The sequence below is a fragment of the Hypanus sabinus genome, chromosome 14, assembly GCF_030144855.1.
Source record: "Hypanus sabinus isolate sHypSab1 chromosome 14, sHypSab1.hap1, whole genome shotgun sequence".
NCBI classification, from domain to species: Eukaryota; Metazoa; Chordata; class Chondrichthyes; order Myliobatiformes; family Dasyatidae; genus Hypanus; species Hypanus sabinus.
Window position 1 is genome coordinate 8684252 of NC_082719.1, and position 19579 is coordinate 8703830.

General features: G+C 39.6%; 1 protein-coding gene across 4 annotated transcripts in view; it reads left to right on the forward strand.

Moving 5' to 3' along the window:
- prdm5 (PR domain containing 5) overlaps positions 1–10812 on the forward strand; it is a 305611-nt gene extending 294799 nt beyond the window's left edge. For all 4 annotated transcript variants that reach the window (XM_059988749.1, XM_059988750.1, XM_059988751.1 and 1 more), the window contains one exon: positions 6318–10812. In XM_059988749.1, coding sequence (XP_059844732.1) covers positions 6318–6482 — 165 coding nt within the window. In that variant the 3' untranslated portion in view covers positions 6483–10812. The remainder of the gene's footprint in view (positions 1–6317) is intronic.
- Positions 10813–19579: the final 8767 nt, after the last annotated feature.

The following is a 19579-nucleotide window of genomic DNA, read 5'->3' on the forward strand; positions in this document are numbered from 1 at the left end:
ACTAAAAAAGATCCATTCTGCCATTTATTCATTATCTGATGAATATCTGAGTGATGCAATTCCAACTTTTCGTACAGTGCCTATTGCCTGAGAATTGCAATAGTAATTCTTGTAGTATTAAATGAGAATGTTTTGCTAATACAGCAAAGCTGCAGACTACTTTCTTTAATGCCATGTCCATTAACTTTTTCTCTCTACCTCTTTTTGCCAAAAAATCCTCTGTGCACTAAAAATCCTTTTAACAAATCTCTTAGAAGTTGAGAAATCTGTTCTTTGTACGTATACAACTCCTACAGCACTGTGAATGAAATTCCAGGTTACGCTTTCATTCTCTTTCCAAAAAGATGTGTGGATTTCTGACAGTTAGGTAACTTGGCAGGCTGCTCCAAGCATAAACTTAAGGAACCTGAATTATTGCATTTGCCAAAGTTCTTCTGTTTGCTATGGAATCCTTAGCAGCTGTTATACTTTTCCATGTTTTTTATGACCCATAGCTGAACTGTGTAGAAAGCCCTTTTATCAACGGAAGGTAGACGCTGAAGAACATCTTGTGACTGGTTGATTTATTTCAGTTGCTAAAACTCCAAAAACTTCCAACCCCACCCCCCAACTTCCATTTTCAAATGTGGATAATTATAGATATCATTTTTATTTAACAGTTGCTAGAAATTTGATGCATTGCCAGTTTCAACATTTATAGATTGAAAGGTTGCATGTCTACGCAGTCTGAAAAGTACAGCGGTCTAGCATTGATCCTTTACAGCGTTATAATTTAACCAGCCATCAAACTGAACACTGTAATAGGTGGAAGCAATCTGAGGAAGTTAGTCACACCGCTCTGTACCTCAGATCACTTATTGCTTGGTTCAAGGTTAGTATTAGTACAAGCCGAAGCACTTGTAGTGCTACAAATGAAAGGCTGTGTGGCTGTCTCTGACTGGTACTTATGTGTAGAGTGTAGTAAAATTGTTTTAAAAAAAAAAGGTGAAAATAATAGGCTTAAAAGAGGTTAAGTATTATAATTACTGTGCACAGGTACACATATGGAACAGAATCTAAATAATATTTTTAATTTAACAGTGTTCAGAAGTATAATGAAAAATGGTTAATTTTTTGTGACAGGAGAAAAATAAGCCTGTCCAGCTCTGGGTCTCATTTTGTTGTTTAAGTAATTTTGTTCTTGTTTGGAATTTGTTGAAAAGAATGCAGATGAATTCATAAGAAAGCAATGCTTGATTTCCTGCCTCTTCTCCAACTTTGCTACTATATTTAATTCTCCCAGTTTAAAATGTGCAAAGACATTAGGGAAATGAATGAGTACTTAGAATAATAACTGTGCTAGATTTCAAAACCCTCTAAAATGAATTGGCTAGAAGTAGGATGAATTCCTATATTATATGCATAGCACATTTCTAATAAGAGCAAAAAACTGCCGATGTTGAAACTCCAATAGAAAAACAGAGTATGCTGGAAGCACTTTGCAGATCAAATGACATCCATATGAAGAGAATCAGAGATGACATTTCAACTGACGGATCCCTTTTCAAAGCTGGGTAGTGAGAAAGCACAAGTGTTTGTTAGCGTAGGAGAAGGAAGGAGAGAGAAAAGGGAATGTGTGTGGTAGGATGTAGACTAAAGCAATCAAGTTAACAATTTTTTTCCAAAACCATCAGCATCTTCACAAAGTTCCACAGCCCCTGACAACTCCATGATTTCAGTCTCTGAGGCTGACATAAGTGCATCCTTCAGGAGTGTGAATCCTGGCCCAGACGGTATAGTTGGCCGAGTGCTGAAGACTGACTGGAGTGTTCACTAACAACTTTAACCTCTCGCTTCAGCAGTCTGAAGTACCGACCTGCTTTGAGCAGGCTTCAATTATACATGTTCTCAAGAAGGACATGGTGACCTGCCTCAATGACTATCATCCCGTGTCCACCGGCACTAAGTGCTTCGAGAAGTGGGTGATGAAACATAAAAAACTGCCTGAGGAGCAACTTGGATCTTCTCTAATTTCCCTACCAATGCAACAGGTCAACAGCAGAGCCCATTTAATTTGCTCTTCACTCATCTCTGAATCATCTGGACAGTGAAGATGCGTATATCAGGATGTTCTTCATTGATCACAGCTCTGCATTCAATACTATCATCCCCTCAAAACGAATCAATAAGCTCTGAGACCTAGGCCTCAATACCTTCCTGTGCAACTGGATCCTCAATTTCCTAACTTGCAGACTTCAGTGGCAACAACATCTTGTCCACAAGTACCATCAGTGTAGGTGAACCATAAAGTTGTGTACTTAGCCTTCTGCTCTACTCACTGTAAACTTATGACAGTGAGTCTAAGCACAGCTCCAGTGCCATATTTGCTGGTGACACGATTGTCGTTGGCAGAATCAAAGGTGGTGATGAATCAGCATTTAGGAGGGAGATTGAAAATCTGGTTGAGTGGTGTCACAACAGCAACTTCTCACTCAACATCAGCAGAACTAAGGAACTGACTATTGACTACCAGAGGAGGAAATTAGAGGTCAATGATATGGGAAGTCTTAGATATGTCTTACTTACCCATTTCTTCCGCTTTACAGTAGTTAATAACTGCATCTGCTTTATTTCCTGCATCTCTGTTCTTGTCTCTTCTCCGTGCAGCCAAAACAAGGACTTGTCTTTACCTTCCACACCAGCCTCTGTATTTAAAGGATTATCCTCCAAAAATTCCACAACTTTCAATGGTTTTCCATAGCCATCTTCCCCAAACCTATTCAGCATCCTGAAGAGATTCTTCCCTTTGATGATGACTTGCTCGTCCATCACCATCAGCCATCCTCCCTCCACTGGCAATTTCCATGCAACTATAGAATTTGCAGCACTTTCCCTTCTACCTGTTTCATTCCCGCCATCCAGGGAAGCAGACAGACCTCCTGGGTGAGGCACCAGCTCTGCTGCTCTTCTTCCAGCTTCGTGCTTAGCATTCGTTGCTCATGATGTTAAATGGTCAATATCAGAGAATGTATACTACACACAACCTGAAATTCTTGCTCTCTGCAGACATCAATGAAAACAGGAAAAAAAAACCCAAAGAATGAATGACAAGAAAGTGTTAGAACTCCATGTGGCCACCTCTGCAATAGAGAAAATGAAAACTGACCTTTGTTCAGTCAGTAAGGTTAACTCAACATCTCTGGTCACTGGTTACTTTAATTCTCTTTCCTAGTTCCCCTCTGACCTCTTGACATACTCCAAAGATACCACCAAAGTTGAATTAAAAAACCACCTCCAAAGTTGCTGCTGAGATTCTGCAGCCATTGGGATGTAATATTGAACACAGTACTCAACTTAATAATCAACTTGGTAATCAACTTAAACCATACTTGTTTTCTCATTTTCCAGTTCTGATGAGAGATGCTTAACCTGAAAAATTGGCTTATTTCTCTACCAATAGACATTGCTAAATCTGCTGAGTGATTCCGGTGTTTTTGTTCCAAACCGACTGGGCAACAGGACCAACAAGGGTGAAATTGCTACTGCATTTTGTAATGAGGAATGAACCAGAGTAGATAGAAAAAGTAAGAGTAGGGGACTATTAATGTAGGAATGATCACAGTAAAGCATACTTTTAAATGATAAGGAATTCAATATGATGAAAACAGAGGGCACATAATGGAATAAATCTTATTTTCTGTCTTTTCTCATTTTATTTAGAGATTCAGCATGGTGATAAACCATTCCTGTCCAATGGGCCCATGCCGCTCAACTAAACCCATTTGAGCAATTAACCCACTTGCGTGTACACCTTTGGAATGTGAGGGGGGGTAGAGAACCTGGAGGAAATCCACATGGTCATTGGGAGAACATACGTACTCCTTACCTGGTTGAGTTGAAACTGGGCCACCGGTGCTGGAATAGCATTATTCGAACCGCTATGCTACCATACTGCCTACAATTTTAAGAGGGCGAATGGAACTTGGGAAACCAAAATGAATGATTATAACAGTAAACAGTAACCTAGAGCACCAAAGGCTCACCTTTAAAATGATATTCAATAGAGTCAAGCACCAAACTGTCAGTGTAGAAATCCTAATACTTTATGCCCAAATGGCTGCACTGGATGACTTTAACAATTAGGCAGTAATAAACATTCTGATCTTCTGATACACCCTGTTACACATTTGAAGTACCACTATTAAAATAGTGTTGTAATATTTAGGAAGGAAAAATATATTGATGCTCTACCAGAGTAGAAGTTTTCATGACATTACACACAGAAGAAGGGAATGCATTTGATCTCATTACAATGTTTACTTTTCAGACAATGGCATCAAATTAGATCAGCAAGTTATTAATCTAATTTGCTTTTTCTGGCATCTTACATTACACAGAATGTCTTCTACATTTGCCTCCAAAAACAACAGTGATCATATCGCCAGAGTAATTCATAAGCTGCAAAGTGTTTTGTGACTTAAGAGCCTTATTAATATGCAAATTATTTTATTTTTAACAAACACTTCCAAGCAACTGAATGAGTTTCCTTGCATCTTTTTATAACTTAAAGATTCTGCAAGAACCTTGGTTTCTAGTCCTTGTGTTTGGAAAATCCTTCCTCATTTTTCCAGAGAACTGGGTCACCTTCATCTGATTGAAGTGTGTATTCGATCATGTGTGTACTTCAATGCCATATATTTATTTAAGCATGATCGTCTTTTTCCTTCTGGGATTTCTGTCTGATAATTCTTTCTTTCTTCTGATGCCAATAAATTCTGGACCCCCTCCACTGTTTTGATTTGCATGCAGACTATTTTTTTCTGTTTCCTTGCAACCTACAATCTGTGGTTAGTTGAACTAGACATCTATATTTCCAAGACGAAATAGCATCCTGTTTGTGAAGCAAAAGGCATTTCTCTTTGGCTTGAGTGCTGTCTCTTGCCCACCAGCTTATCACATCAGTGGCAAATGCTTAGTCCCATTTTTATTCAGTGTAAGGATTCTCTTACCAAGATCCTTCTACTGTTTGAAATTGTCAGGTTAGATTAATGAGTGGCTGTACCATTGAGCTATGGATCTTTAATATACAATATATTTCTATTTTTTTCAAATTTGTATTTAAATGTATTTAAATATTTTTGCATTGTTAATTACTGAAACATTACCAGAAGTTTTACCTTTATTGATATTAATAAGGAGTTATTATAACAGCTCAAGGATAATATTGGTAAACACACATCTTTTTATTAAATGTAATGTTTTATTTAACTACAGCTGAATCACCTTTTATCAGCATGTAAAATAAGCCCCAACATTAAGAAACATCCAGAGAAGTTTGCCAGGAACTTTTCATACTTTTGAAATATATATATATATATAACAAATAAATAGCAATAATTGTCAATATAGATATTTGGCATCAGTTTATAAACACAAGCATAACAGATATGTGAACTTACTATCAGTGCCTGCACACACGGAAGCAGATGTAAACCTGTGAAGGAACCTATCCCAATTTTTAACAGGGGAGTAAAGTCCAATGTATATGGCATTGGACTTCCTGTGGACTAACACAAAATAACTATTTCCAAAGTGTTGCTTCAAATGGTGAGGAAGATTTGGATTAATGTTTGCTTGGAATGGTGGGATTCAGAGATAGAAGTGATCTCCATTAGTCTTAGTTTCTGGGACTATGTGCTGTCAAAAATGAGTACTCAGTTCAAAGATCTAAATGGTCAAGACTACCCACCCACTTCACCCAAAAGAAAATACCTTTCTTCAAACACAGGGTCTATCACAGAAATCCTCTTAGTTAACTTAGTGATAGACACCCTGATGGCAGTTTAGCTGAACAATCAATTAACACTCGTTAGGACCTTTCCCTTCCTGTTAAGATCTTCTGTCTCGGTCTAAATGTTGTCGTATCATAATTCTTTCAGTAAGTAACAGTTATAAAGTCATCTTGCATTGATTAGAAGAGGGATGAGGAGAACCTTCTTCACAAAAATAACTCACTGACTAGAAGGATGTTGTAGTCAGGAATGCTGCTTATGTTTTAAGTACTCTCAGAAATACTAGTAAGTATCTAGATAATAAAGAATCTAGATAGTAAGTATCATATCTGTAAGACTTTGGAACAGATGCAAAGGAATTTAGCAGGTTGTCCCTTCTTTAGTCCAGACTCGGAAAGCTGAATGGGCTCCTCCCATTTTGCTGTAGTTTTGTTTAGTTTTCTTGATAAGAAGCATAAAGTCCAGTAACAGCAACTTACAAAACTTGTACAAGAGTATTCTAAAATGTTCTTTTGTATTGACAACATTGTGTCTTCATTATTTTAGGTCTGCGATTTATCATTCAGCTTAAAAAAAATGCTGATTAGGCACAAACTGACACACAACCCAAATCGACCGATGGCAGAATGCCAACTCTGTCACAAGAAGTTCACAAGAAATGACTACCTCAAGGTTCATATGGAAAATGTGCACGGAGAGACAGATAGCTGAAGCTTCACATTCCATCGGAGAGCTTCAGGATTCCTGGAGCTCCGACAATTGTTCCATGCTGCGGTTGACTGCAAGTGTCAGTAGCATTGGAATGCTTTACCTGCCTGAAATGGATAATTTACAAAGAAATGATTTGTATTTTTCAACAGCTAATATGTTTTGTTTTATTGAAAATGACAGCCTGCTGTGAATGAGGGAATATTGATTTCAAACGTTCAGGATTCATGACCTCTGCAATCAGTGACTCTGCTGTGGTTGTTAGAGAATTTATTCAGAAACACAGCAAGATCTACTTGTTACTTTCTACCAGTCATTTTGATCATCATTATCTAGATTCAGACACTCCGTCGTCGTTAATCCTCATATTGTCACCAGTACCAAAGAATTCATTTTGCCCTCTGATCCTGAAAAGCTTTTCATACCCATAATGATACTATTTATGTCACATCAGCATGTATTATTACTATAATGATTTGCAATTTACACATGCTAGGCATTTTTAAAAATAATAAATATGTGAATTGTATTACTGCTTTACTTGCTTTTCTCTTACTTTTTCTGTATGTTTAGGCACAATTTTATATTATGTATTACCTCTCAACTTCATTTTAACTGTAACTTGACATTTTTGTTTCACCTAGGTTTGACACTGAAACTGAACTTTGTTGGTCCAAAATCTTAATATTATTTTTTGCTTGACTAAACACAGTAGCAAAATTCAGCTAAACAGGAACTCCTTTCTAGTTAGTTTACCCAACTCTGACCTTGGTGATCAGATCAAATTCTGATCATAGTTTTAGACAGCATTTGGAAAGTAGAAGTGGCTGTGAAATTTTATCATGTGATTATTGTACCATTTTAATCAAGAAGCATTAGAGCATATTGAATAGGTTGATATCACACAGCTGCAAACAAAAGAAAACTGAGAGCTGGAAATTACAACTATGTTTTGCCAATCTCAGCTACTGTCTCTGGGAGAATGCACTGTGATTTATGACCTTATGTACAAGTATAATGTAGACTTTTTTTAATTTAAAAAGTGATGGCTGGTGTCATCGGTCAAGTTCTGTAAACTAAAGACATTTCCGACCCATCCCCCACCATCACTGGACCTCACTGGAATTGCTTCAACGTCGAAGTTATCCTGTCAGTGCTGGGGCTACTGTGCTTCATGGAGAATATCCATCACCTCCTTATCCATACAACAAAGGCTGGACCATAAGTCCTGATTTGCATCTCAAGCAGAAGTGACAAGGATTCCTGTAGATCTTTAAGGGTGTAAAATGCCAGTGTATGAAATCACTGTACAAATGTTTAAAAAAGCTATTATTATCAGGATTATGTAATAATCATGCACCAATTTACAGTAGTAAAACAAGAATATGTGTCTGGTATTCTTTATACTGATACTGTAAGTAGGTTTATTACTGGTCCATGAACTAAGGCACAGTGAAAAGCTTGTCTTAAGTACTGTTCGTGCAGGTCAGTTCATTAGAACAGTGTGTTGAGATACCATGAAGTAAAACAGTCTCAGAATGCAGAAAAATGTGCTATAGTTACAGAGAGTGTAGTGCTGTAAGGCGCAAGGTCATAAGAGGCAGATTGAGAGGTCAAGAATCAATCTTATCATACTAAGAAGCTGTTCCGTAGTCCTATACCAGTGGGATTGAAGCTGTCCTTGAGCCTGGCCATACTTGTATCTTCTGCCCAATGGTTGGGGCAGAAGAGAGAGTATCTGGGGAGGGTGAGGTTTTCATTATCCTGAGGCAGTGAGAAGTATAGGCAGAGTAAATGCAGGGATGGCAATTTCCAGGATGTGCAGAGTCATGTCCACAACTCTCTAACAAGAGAAAATCTACAGATGCTGGAAATCCAAGCAACACGCACAAAATGCTGGAGGAACTCAGCAGGCCAGGCAGCATCTCTGGAAAAGAGTAGAGTTGATGTTTTGGATTGAGATCCTCCATCAGAACTAGAGAAAAAGGTCAGAGAGTCTGAGGAGAAGAAGAAATACAAGGTAGTAGGTGAAACAGGGGGGAGGGATGGTGAAGTAAAGAGCCAGGAAACTTATTGGTGGAGAAGGGGGAGTCTGATAGGAGAGGACAGAAATCCATAAAGCAAAGAAAGGGGGAGAGGAGCACCAGAGGGAGGTGATGGGTGGGTAAGGAGACGAGGTGAGAGAGGGAAATGGGAATGGTGAAGGGGGGGAATCCATTACGTAAAGTTCAAGAAATTGATGTTCATGCCATCTGGTTGGAAGCTACCCAGATGGAATATAAGGTGTTGCTCCTCCAGCCTGAGTGTGACCTCATCGCGGTAGTAGAAGAGTCCATGGACTCGTATATCAGAAAGTGAATGGGAAGTAGAATTGAAATTAATGGCCACTGGGAGATACAGTATTTTCTGACAGATGGAGCATAGGTGCTCAGCAAAGCTGTCTCCCAACCTATGTTGGATCTCACAAATATACAGGAGGCCACACTGGGAGCACCGGATATAGTAGATGTCTCCAACAGACTCTCAGGTGAGGTGTTGCCTCACCTGGAAGGTCTGAGGCCCTGAATGGTGGTGAGGGAGGAGGTGTGGAGGCAGGTGTAGCACTTGTTCAGCTTGTAAAGATTTGTGCCAGGAGGGAGATCAGTGGGGAGGGACAAATGAACAGGAGAGACGCGTAGTAAGCGATCCCTGTGGAAAGCAGTAAGTGGGGGGAAAGGAAAGATTTTGGCACAGCCAAGAAAGGCCAAAAGGCCTGTTTCTGTGTTGTAATGTTCTATGGTTCTATGTGCTTGGTGGTAGAATTCCGCTGGAGATGGTGGAAATTACAGAGAATTATGTGCTGGGTGCAGAGGCTGTTAGGGTCGTAGGTGAGGACAAGAGGAACCCTATCCCTGGTGGGGGGGGGCAAGACGATGAAATGAGGGCAGACAAGCGTGAAATGAAAGAGATGCAGGTAAGGGCAGCATTGATGGTGGAGGAAGTGAAGCTCCTTTCCTTGCAGGAGGAGGACACATTCATAATTCTGGAATGAAAATCTCATCCTGTGAGAATCAGTGGGTTTATGAAAGATTTCAGTAGATAAGCCGTCTCCAGAGGTCGAGACAGAGAGATCCAGAAAGGAGAGGGAGGTGTCGGAAATGGACCAGGTAAATCTAAGGGCAGGGTGGAAGTTGGAGGCAAAGTTGAAGTGGATGAGCTTGGCGTGGGTGCAGAAAGCATCACCAATGCAGTCGTTGCAGTGGCATAGCAAAAGTGGAGTGATACCAGTGTAGACTTGGAACATAGACTGTTCCATGTACCTGACAAATGGGCAGACATAGCTGGGACCTATGCGAGTGCTATGGCTACACCTTTTGCTTGAAGGAAGTGGAGGAGCTGAAAGAGTAAGAGCCAGTTCCACCAGACAGAGGAGAGTGGTGGTGGAGGGGAACTGGTTAAGTCTGGTGTCCAGAAAGAAATGGAGAGCTTTAAGGCCTTCCTGATGGGGATGGACATGTATAATAGTGAAAATAAGATGATCGGGGAACCTGAAATTGAAAAGATCAAGAGCATGTGACATCTCACAGAAAGGGACTGATCCAGAGGGGTAAAACTGAGTCGAGGTACGCAGATATAAGTTCCGTGGGGCAGGAACAATGGGTCTACCAGGACAGGCAGATTTGTGAATTTGGGTAGGAAGTAGAAAAGGGAGGTGCAGGGTGAAGGAACTATTAGGTTGGTGGTAGTGGATGAGAGATCCCCAGAGTTATTAAGGTTGGTGATGGCCTGGCATTCCTTAATGGGGTCCTGTTCGAGGGGTAAGTAAGAGGAGATGTATGAGAGTTGGCGCTGGGCCTCAGCATGGTGGAGGTCAATATGCCACACTATTATAGCACCTCCCTTATCTGCAGGTTTGGTGTTGAGGCGGTTTGATGACGGATGAAGGGGTCATCGGTGAGGGCTGGAGAGTCCTTGCCAAAGAAGTAGGCACAGAGACAGAGGCAATGGAAGAAGAGAACTCTCTTCAGTGAAGTCTCTCTCCACAACCCTCTGCAGTTTCTTGTAGCCACAGACAGAACAGTTGTCATACCAAGCCGTGATGCATTCTGGTAGGATGCTTCTTATGTTGCATTGATAAAACTTGGTGAGTGTCACAGGGAGGGTGCCAAATTTCCTTCTTTTCATATCAGATTGATATCTAATATTCATTCATGCCATTTATTGTTATAGTTAAGATAATTTTAATTTGTGAGAATTCTGTTAAACAAATGGAATTGCTATTCATATATTCTGGCATGTAATGTATATTTTCACATTCTTTTGCTGGGTGTTACCTCCAGTCCTTGTGGATAAAATACATAATACCGTGAATGTGTGGTTTTGTTTTTTATCCTTCATCCTAAGAGAAGGGTTCTTCAGCCCTTCATTCAGACTGTTTTAGTAATTTCCACAATAGGCAATTACCTGGCAACATGACAGACCTGAGCCCTGAGGGGATTGGTGCTCAGCATTTCAGTGGAAAGAGTATCGGATTGCCCTATGCATAGCCAATAATGTAAGAGAGGTACTGCAGTTGCCATCCTTCTAGGATCACCCAGACATCTCTTACAAATGGTGATTAATATCCAAAGTATTTTTGTAAGCAACCAGACTGAAAAAAGAAATAAAGAAATCTCTATCCTCGAGACTAAAGCCTTAAGACAGGAGGACCTCCCTCCCATATGCTAGTCAACCTTTTATAATCGAAATAAATTCTCTCTGAAAGGGATCTGCAGATGCATAGATTTTTACTTTCTATCAAGAAAATGTCAACACAATTAAGTCAAATTTATTGGCATTTAACTATATACAGGTAAACCGCCAAATGAGACATTTCTCCGGACCAGAGTGTAAATCACAGTAGAACACATAACACACGTACACCACACAATAACTTGGGAAAGTTAGAATTAAATCTACAAATGAGTTACACATAGATAAACAAAGTGCATAAATTAAATATTGGAGGATACCATACAAACTATCTGGTAACACTTTGAATGCAATGCCACAGGGACTTCAGAAGCCTAATGGCTTCTCAAAACCAGTAGAACTATACACACAGCCATACCAAAGAGGGATCCTGTCCTGAAATCACTGAACAAGTTGTGATATTAGAATGATGGATATATTGATTTTCAGCTCATTATATTTTCACATTGCTGACTAAAACCAGTTATACTGTGTATTTGATTTATGGTGAGTCGGGAAACAGTGATAATAAACAAAACTTTCACATAAGTTGCAAGTTAGTTTTGGCCAATTTAACAAATTAGAATCGGGAGGCAGGTCTTCTTAAAACAGTTGAAGTTCTGCCCACTAATGAAAACAATTAACTTTTAAGGTCATAAGAACAGTAGTCACTTGAGGAATTTTAGGGCTACAGCACAGTAACAAGCCCTTCCGGCCCTATCACACCCATGCGACCAAATAAATTACAACCCTGTACATTTTTAAATGTGGGAAGAAAATGGAGCATTCCGAGAAAGCCTACATGGTTATGGGGAGAACGTATAAGATCCCTATAGAGAGCAGCGGAATTGAATCCAGAGCAACACACACAAAATGCTGGAGGAGCTCAGTAGGTCAGGTAGCTTCTCTGAAATTGAATAGACAGTCGATATTTTGGGCCGAGACCCTTCATCAGGACCCAAAGGAGCCCAGGTTGCTGGCACTGTAATAACATTATTGCAGCTGTTACTCTACCGTGCTGCCCGAATGATGATCTTTTCTCAAGGGGATGTGATTTCCATGCTTGCAAATCTTATTGATAACATCCTTCTGCTGCTATGTGGATGCAGTACCTGTAGCCTCAACAACACCAGCATCACAAGAATCCCTTTTTTTCTCTGTGATGAGCTGTCATTGAGTCGGTTTTGGTTGTACCATGCATTTGAAGCCTTCATATCTCATCTGAAATGACAAAACATATGGATTTGATTGCCTGCAAATGTTGGTATCCAATTTCTAGGCTTCTCTTTTAACCAATATCTCAACAAGGCTGTCCGAGGTTATGAAATTAATGAGTCAAGATGCCCGGCTCTGATAAAGAATGGAGATTGTGAGTTGAAAACTTTTGTTAGTGGCTCTTGGCAGTATATGCTGTATAAATTCAGAGGCAGACAATGACTGCATTGGTGGTCCTCCAAAGAGATGAATGTTATTATAAAATAATGTAAGGCATTAAAAGTAAGGTCTTTGAACATAGACCATATGCCATTAGATTAGAAGAGAAGGGTAATTCTAATCAATATGAAGCCACGGATCAAATGGGAGAGACTGGTTGCCATAACAGATTAGAATGCAATCCTTTCATCTCTGGGGTCTGATTTTAGATCAGATCCAGACTGACTGCATGAAATATTCTTCATTTTGACAGCTATATGCAAAAACAATGGAATTCTTTGCCCAGCTTCTAATGAAAGGTCCACATCCACAATTTATACCCTTCATAAATTGGACATTCACATGAAAGGAAAACTTCCAAAGTTAGTGATGTGTAAGAAAGAAATGGCACCAAGATCTTAATCCTGATAGGGATCGGAAATTCAACTTTGAGTATGTCACCCACGTACTTGAAAAGGATACTTAAACAAAGGTAATTTTTCTACATCAGATTTCACATTAGGCGAATAAACAGAGAGCCTGAGAGATCATTTAAATTATTGGGAGTAAAATCAGATGGTCTACCTAACAGAAATATTAGGTACCATCTGAAATTTCTACATTAGTGCTCCGACAAAAACGCAAAAACAAAAGGAAATGAATTCACTGCTAGTACCATTCTAGCTGACTCACTGACTCCTTTTCACAGCCACCCATGGACTGTGATCCTGCCACTAAGTATCAAGTTGTTCGGCCGAGACGTGCTGGAGTTCAATGCTGAGTTTTGGGCTTTTATTGAAGCAGAAGCACTAAGAGGTTGGAATGTCCTGCACATATATTTAAGTCCTGAACTTGCTGCCTGAGCTTCACAAATGATTTCCCAGCTGCACTGCAATGTTGGGCTCCTCGTGTAGTCACAGCATGAGTTTTCTGCAAGTTTTCAGCATTTATTACACTCCTGCATGGATCAAAGTTTTCTCCCTTCTAAAGTGTACCATTACTGGAGCTCTGTAGTCAATAGATGTCATCTGGCTCCTGACCTTAAAAGGGAAGTCTCCGTCATCTATTTCACTGACAAATGCAGGACATTCAATCCCCTCCCAGACTGAAGCTATGCAATGATTGTGGTACAGATGTAGCTATTGTGGAAGAGACTCCGAATGTACTTGTAAATGTCAATGGACCAGCAACAATGTCTGAAGTATAAACCCCATCATTGACTACAGCAACAGTACTTGGAATAGACCTTCTGTAAAATACATGGGTAGCCATGAACCCATTTCAAATGAACAAGGATGACTTGGGCATTTTTAATAGATGGAATCTCAAATCAAGACCGCTGTAACCACAGCAAGAAGACAAGCAGTGAAATGATTAATCAAAGACTGACTCTTATTCAGCCTTGTTCAGGGCACATGGCAAGCAAGTGTGCAGTCAATTTTCATAACACTGATGCAAACATAAACATCAAAATACAAATTGTTACCTTTGCTGCATCTTAAAAAGTGGATGGGTCAATCGCAAACTGAGTGACTGATTAGCTGAGACCACAATAATAATTTCATAGTCATTTGCTGTTTAAATTTTCTGTTTCTCTTCTACTCCAGTCTAACTTCTCTGACCTTGTCCTCCTAATGAAGATCAGCATAAATTTGAAGGACACCATCTCTGCATATCCTTACATTGTTATCCCCTTGTCATTGAACCCCTCCTGATTCTAACAGTGTATTACAAGCCTTGGTGGATTTACAAGGTTATATCAAATGTGATCGGTTACTTATCTACCTAAAAGAATCATGAGTGTGTTGATGCTTAATTTCATTAGTGGATTGCACTGTATGCCAAAATTTTAATGAGGACTTCCTCTTGCCAGTTGTTAAATGAGGACTATAATAGAAGGCAAGCTTGAGTTTCATCTACACAAGAAATAACAGAAACTAGTCAAAATGGTTAAAGTATTGCCAGTCTGGGTGACCTAAGTACAAGTGGAAAGAAGGTATACTGTTATTAAACCTCTGATTAGCCTATATTTGGAGAACTGTGAGCACTTCTGGGTCTCACAGCAAAGGAAGGATATATTGCCTTTAAAAGGGAGGCAGTGCAAAACATGTGTGTAAATATAAGGCAATAGGCGAAAGAAAAATGGAGGGCTAAGTGGGAGAAAAGGGTTAAATTGATCTTGGAGTAGGTTAAAAACTCAGCATAACATTGTGGGCTCTACTGTTCTATATACTATGTTCTATGTTTCAGACAGATTACATTATCAAACTAATGAATGGTTCCTAGCACATTACCATGGACCTTACAATCTACCTTGTTATTACCTTGCACCTTATTATTGACCTGCACTGTATTTTCTCTGTAGCTGTTACACATTATTTATTATTCCTATTATTGATTTACCATGTACTACCTCAATACATTCTTGTAATTAATTTGTCTGTATGAACAGCATGCAAAACACTGTACCTCAGTAAAAATGATGATAATAAGGTAACTTATCAATATACATACCAGAAACACCACAGAATTCAGAAAATTTAGACATGATATAATGGAAATCTTCAAACCATTGAAGGGAACTGACAATGTAGATAGAGAAAAATTAATTTCATTGATTAGAGAAAAAACTAAGTCACGTCACTTAAGGATGAAGGTAGGAAATGTTTCCACATGAATTGGACTCCATGTGAGCTAGACAGCAAAGAATTTTCTTTAGGCATAATTATCTACCCTTAGAAACATTTATCAACTACCAGGATCTATAATCTGTAATGATCTATTCCCACTCCCACCCACCCCAATGGTTACTTTCTCCTTCTAAACACCATCAGACCCTTCCCCAGTCATTATTTGCTCCCCTCTCCTCCACTTTGACTTCCATCAGACAGGCCAAATAACAACCATGTTTCCTCTCCTGGGCACCAAGTGATTACCATTGAATCCTGATCTCCTAAATAGAAGCTCTTACTCATCATCCAGTGATCTAGAGAGCCTGAACTACCACTAGAAAGCCACAAACACCCATTTCTCCCCACTTCCCCACCATTATCCTTACCTCCTTACACACATGAAAGGTCTACCAATGTTTCTCCCCTAGTTCCTCAAGACTACCCATTTCTATCCACAGCCAATAATATTTTTTTTCATTCCACTCACTCATCTACCTGGTCTCATTAGCTTCACTCTATGAAGCGGACTTTCTGTCCAAGCAGTCTACAATTGACCAATCAAGCTGCCCGTGGCCAGCTACTCCTTTCAAACGAACCTTGTGGTTAAGGACCCACTCTTCCAGGCTCCCTCACCCCACCGCCATTCCAGAGTTGTTGCTGAAACTGAACAGCAAATGCTGAATGACCAAAATTGTACACTATATTCAAGATGTGACCTCACAAGTGCATTATACAGTTTAAGGAGAACGTCTCTAGACATGAACTCCACTGAGCGTATTATATAGCCCAACGTTCTATTAGCATTCCTGATCCTGATCTCCATTGTATTACAGGAAAGATACTAAGATGGATAAAGGATTGGCTGACTGACAGGGGCAACGAGTGGGAATAAATGGAGCTTTTTTTAATTCGCTGCCAGTGACTGGTGGTGTTCTGCAGGGGTCAGTGTTGGGACTGCTTCATTTTATGTTATATGTCAGTGAATTGGATGACAGAACTGATGGCTTTGTGGCCATGTTTCAAGTCAAGTCAAGTCACTTTTATTGTCATTTCAACCATAACTGCTATGTATAGTACATAGTAAAAATGAGACAACGTTTTTCAGGACCATGGAGTTACATGACACAGTGCAAAAACTAGACTGAGCTACTTAAAAAACAACACAGAGAAAAAAAAAACTACGTACACTAGACCACAGACCTACCCAGGACTGCATAAAGTGCACAAAACAGTGCAGGCATTTGCGAATGATACAAAGATAGGTGGAGGTGCAGGCTTGCAGTGAGGAAGCAGAGTGGCTGCAGAAAAAACTAGACAGATGAGGAGAATGGGCAAAGAAGTGGCAGAAGGAATACAGTGTCAGGAAGGGTATACCCTTGAATACAGGGTATGCACTTTGATAGAAGGAATAATAGCATAGACTATTTTCTAAATGAGAAGAAAATTCAAGAATCTGAGGTGCAAAGGGACTTGAAAGCCCTTGTGTAGGATCACAATAAGGGTTAACTTACAACTTGAGTCCGTAGTAAGGAAGGCAAATGCTATGTTAGCAGTCATTTTGAGGGGACTAGATTATAAAAGCAAGGATAAAATGCTGAGGCTTTATAAGGTTCGTCCATCATCATCGATGAAGACCTCGACACCATTAGTACTTTTTACAAGCTCAAGTTGCTAGCTTGATGCTCAACCCAACACAGATAGAAAGCGTGCATGGGAGCCGGCTGGATTCAAACTCAGGGCCTCTGGCCCCAAAGTCCAGCGCTGATGCCACTACGCCACCAGCTGGCTGTTGATGATGTCGAGACTAGCGCTTGATTTGGATTTAAGTGAGGGAGAGTTGTGCAGCATCAGCCTCACTCTCTCTTCCAAATTCCCATCTGGATCCAGTGGCAAGACAAGAGTTGAGACAGCTGGAGATGAGACTAGGCGCAGTGGATGATCGTCTGTGTCTTGTCATGCTCTACATGTTCCACACAGAGACCGCCTTCTTGACCATTGGGCCTTCTATTGGTCTCGTCCGCACAATCCGCCGGAGTCTGTCTTGACATGCTGGGACAGACAACTCCCTGTCTTACCAAGGGTTTGAGACTTTATAAGGCACTGCTGAGGCCACACTTAGAGTATCGTGAGCAATTTTGGGCCTGTTATTTAAGAAAGGATGTGCTGACATTGGAGAGGGTTCAGAGGAGATTGACGAGAATGATTCCAGGAATGAAAGGCTTATTATGTAAGGATTTATTGATGATTCTGTGCCTGAACATGCTGGAATTTAAAAGAATAAGGGGGCAATCTCATTGAAACCTATCAAACATTGAAAGGCTTCGAGAGAATGAATGTGGAAAAGACGTTTCCTACGGTGGAGGAGTCTAAGACCAGAGGGCACAGCCTCAGAATAGAGGGATATCCTTTTAGAATGGAGATGAGAAGGACTTTCTTTAGTCAGGGAGTGGTGAATCCATGAAATTTGTTACTATAGCTGGCTATGGAGGTCAGGTCATTGGGTGTAATTAAGGCAGAGATTAATAGGTTTTTGATTAGTCAGGATGTGAAAGGTTGCAGGGAGAAGGCAGAAGAATAGGGTTGAGAGGGAAATAAATCAGCCATGATGACATGTTGGAGCTAACTTGGGTTGAATGGCCTACTTCTGGTCCCATGTTTTACGGTCTTATGGTCTTATGGAATGGTCAAGATGGATGAAAGAAAAGAGCTCAAGACTTATCCCCAATGCAGAAGCATCTCGTATTGGTTGAGTTTGCTTTAGCTTTGTTATCCAGGCTTGGACTTTATTAGAAGAGATGGTTCCAGATAAACATTGTTCCGTTATAATCATTCATTGGTAAAGCTGGTCACATCTTACTGGGATACTATTCAGAATAAGTTTGTCTACTCCAAAATGGCAAAGTCTAATGCACTGGAAGTAAGGTATAGTTAATACAGAAGATGACTGCAACAAAATACAAGAAAATATTAATTAATTAAACCAGAAATTGCATGAAAAATGAACTTCAACATAGAGAAATCTGAAGCAATGCAATTGGTAGAATTACTGAAAGCATGCAGTCCGCAACAAAAGCAAATATAACATAGTGGTTAGCATGACGTCTTACAGTATCAGCGACCCAGTTCAACTCCTGCCTCTGCCTGGGAAGGATTTGTACATTTTTCCTGTGACTGCATAGGTTTCCTCAGGGTGCTCCAGTTTCCTCCTACAGTCCAAAGACTTGCCGGTTGGTTAGTTAATTGATCATGGTGATTCGTCTGTGATTAGGCTCAGATTGCTGGGCGGTGTGGCGCGAGGGCCCGGCAAGACCTACTCTGCGTTATAGCTCTATAAATAAGTAATTAACTACACGAGACAAAGATTCTAATGCCTCAGATAACTAATTCATTAATGCAGCGGCATAGATAAGTGAACAATATAATGTCCCATTTTTCAGAACAATAGAGTTTTAGAAAAGGGAAATTACATAAGAAACCTTGGTTAAACTGTCTTCTGCAGCTCTGGATTCCATATCATGGAGAATGTTTAATGCCAATGAGTGTTGTTTATTTTTCTTTATTTACTATCTCTAGATTATTTTTCATGTACTTAGTCTTTTCAATTTAGTACTTTCTTACCTCTTTTTAATAATTTGATACTATTCAAACCACTTTTAAATACCTTCTGAGACAATTAATAATAGTTAAAAGATCTCTGACAGAAATGAACTGTTAAAAAACAATCATAGTGGGCTAGATCACAGCCTATTTCACAAGAGGGCTCTTGGGAGTTCAGCTGACCAGACAGATCACGTTAACGTGGGTGAGCACTGTCGGAAATGTGCTGGGGTATGGTGATTGTAAGCTCTGAATCATTATGTTTCCATAGCTTTCCTTTTACACATTTAGATTTCATTTATAACATTGTTTTTAAATTTTTGGGTTATGGGAATAATTGCATGGTAGCTAAACACTGAATTCTTGTTATTGCTTGTTGGTAGATGGTTTAAAAAATACAATCACAAGCTTCCACATTGGATTTTCTGCTTGCTGCCCAAGGCCTTGTTATATAGAGGAGACCTTTATAGAATAGGAAGCAATTTTTGCTCAAAATTTCATAAATTGCAAGGAATATACTGTAGATTAGTAAGTGTGAATTTCCCCTTATGAATGAATAACTTCCCTCTATTACTTTAATGTCCTTGTTGCTGCCTTTTGCAAGTAGCCTCCAAGGTATTTATAGATCTTTAAATGAATGAAATAAACATTTTTTCTTTAAAGAAAACTTTTCTCTTAATGAATGTTAAGAAAAAGATGTCTTCCCTT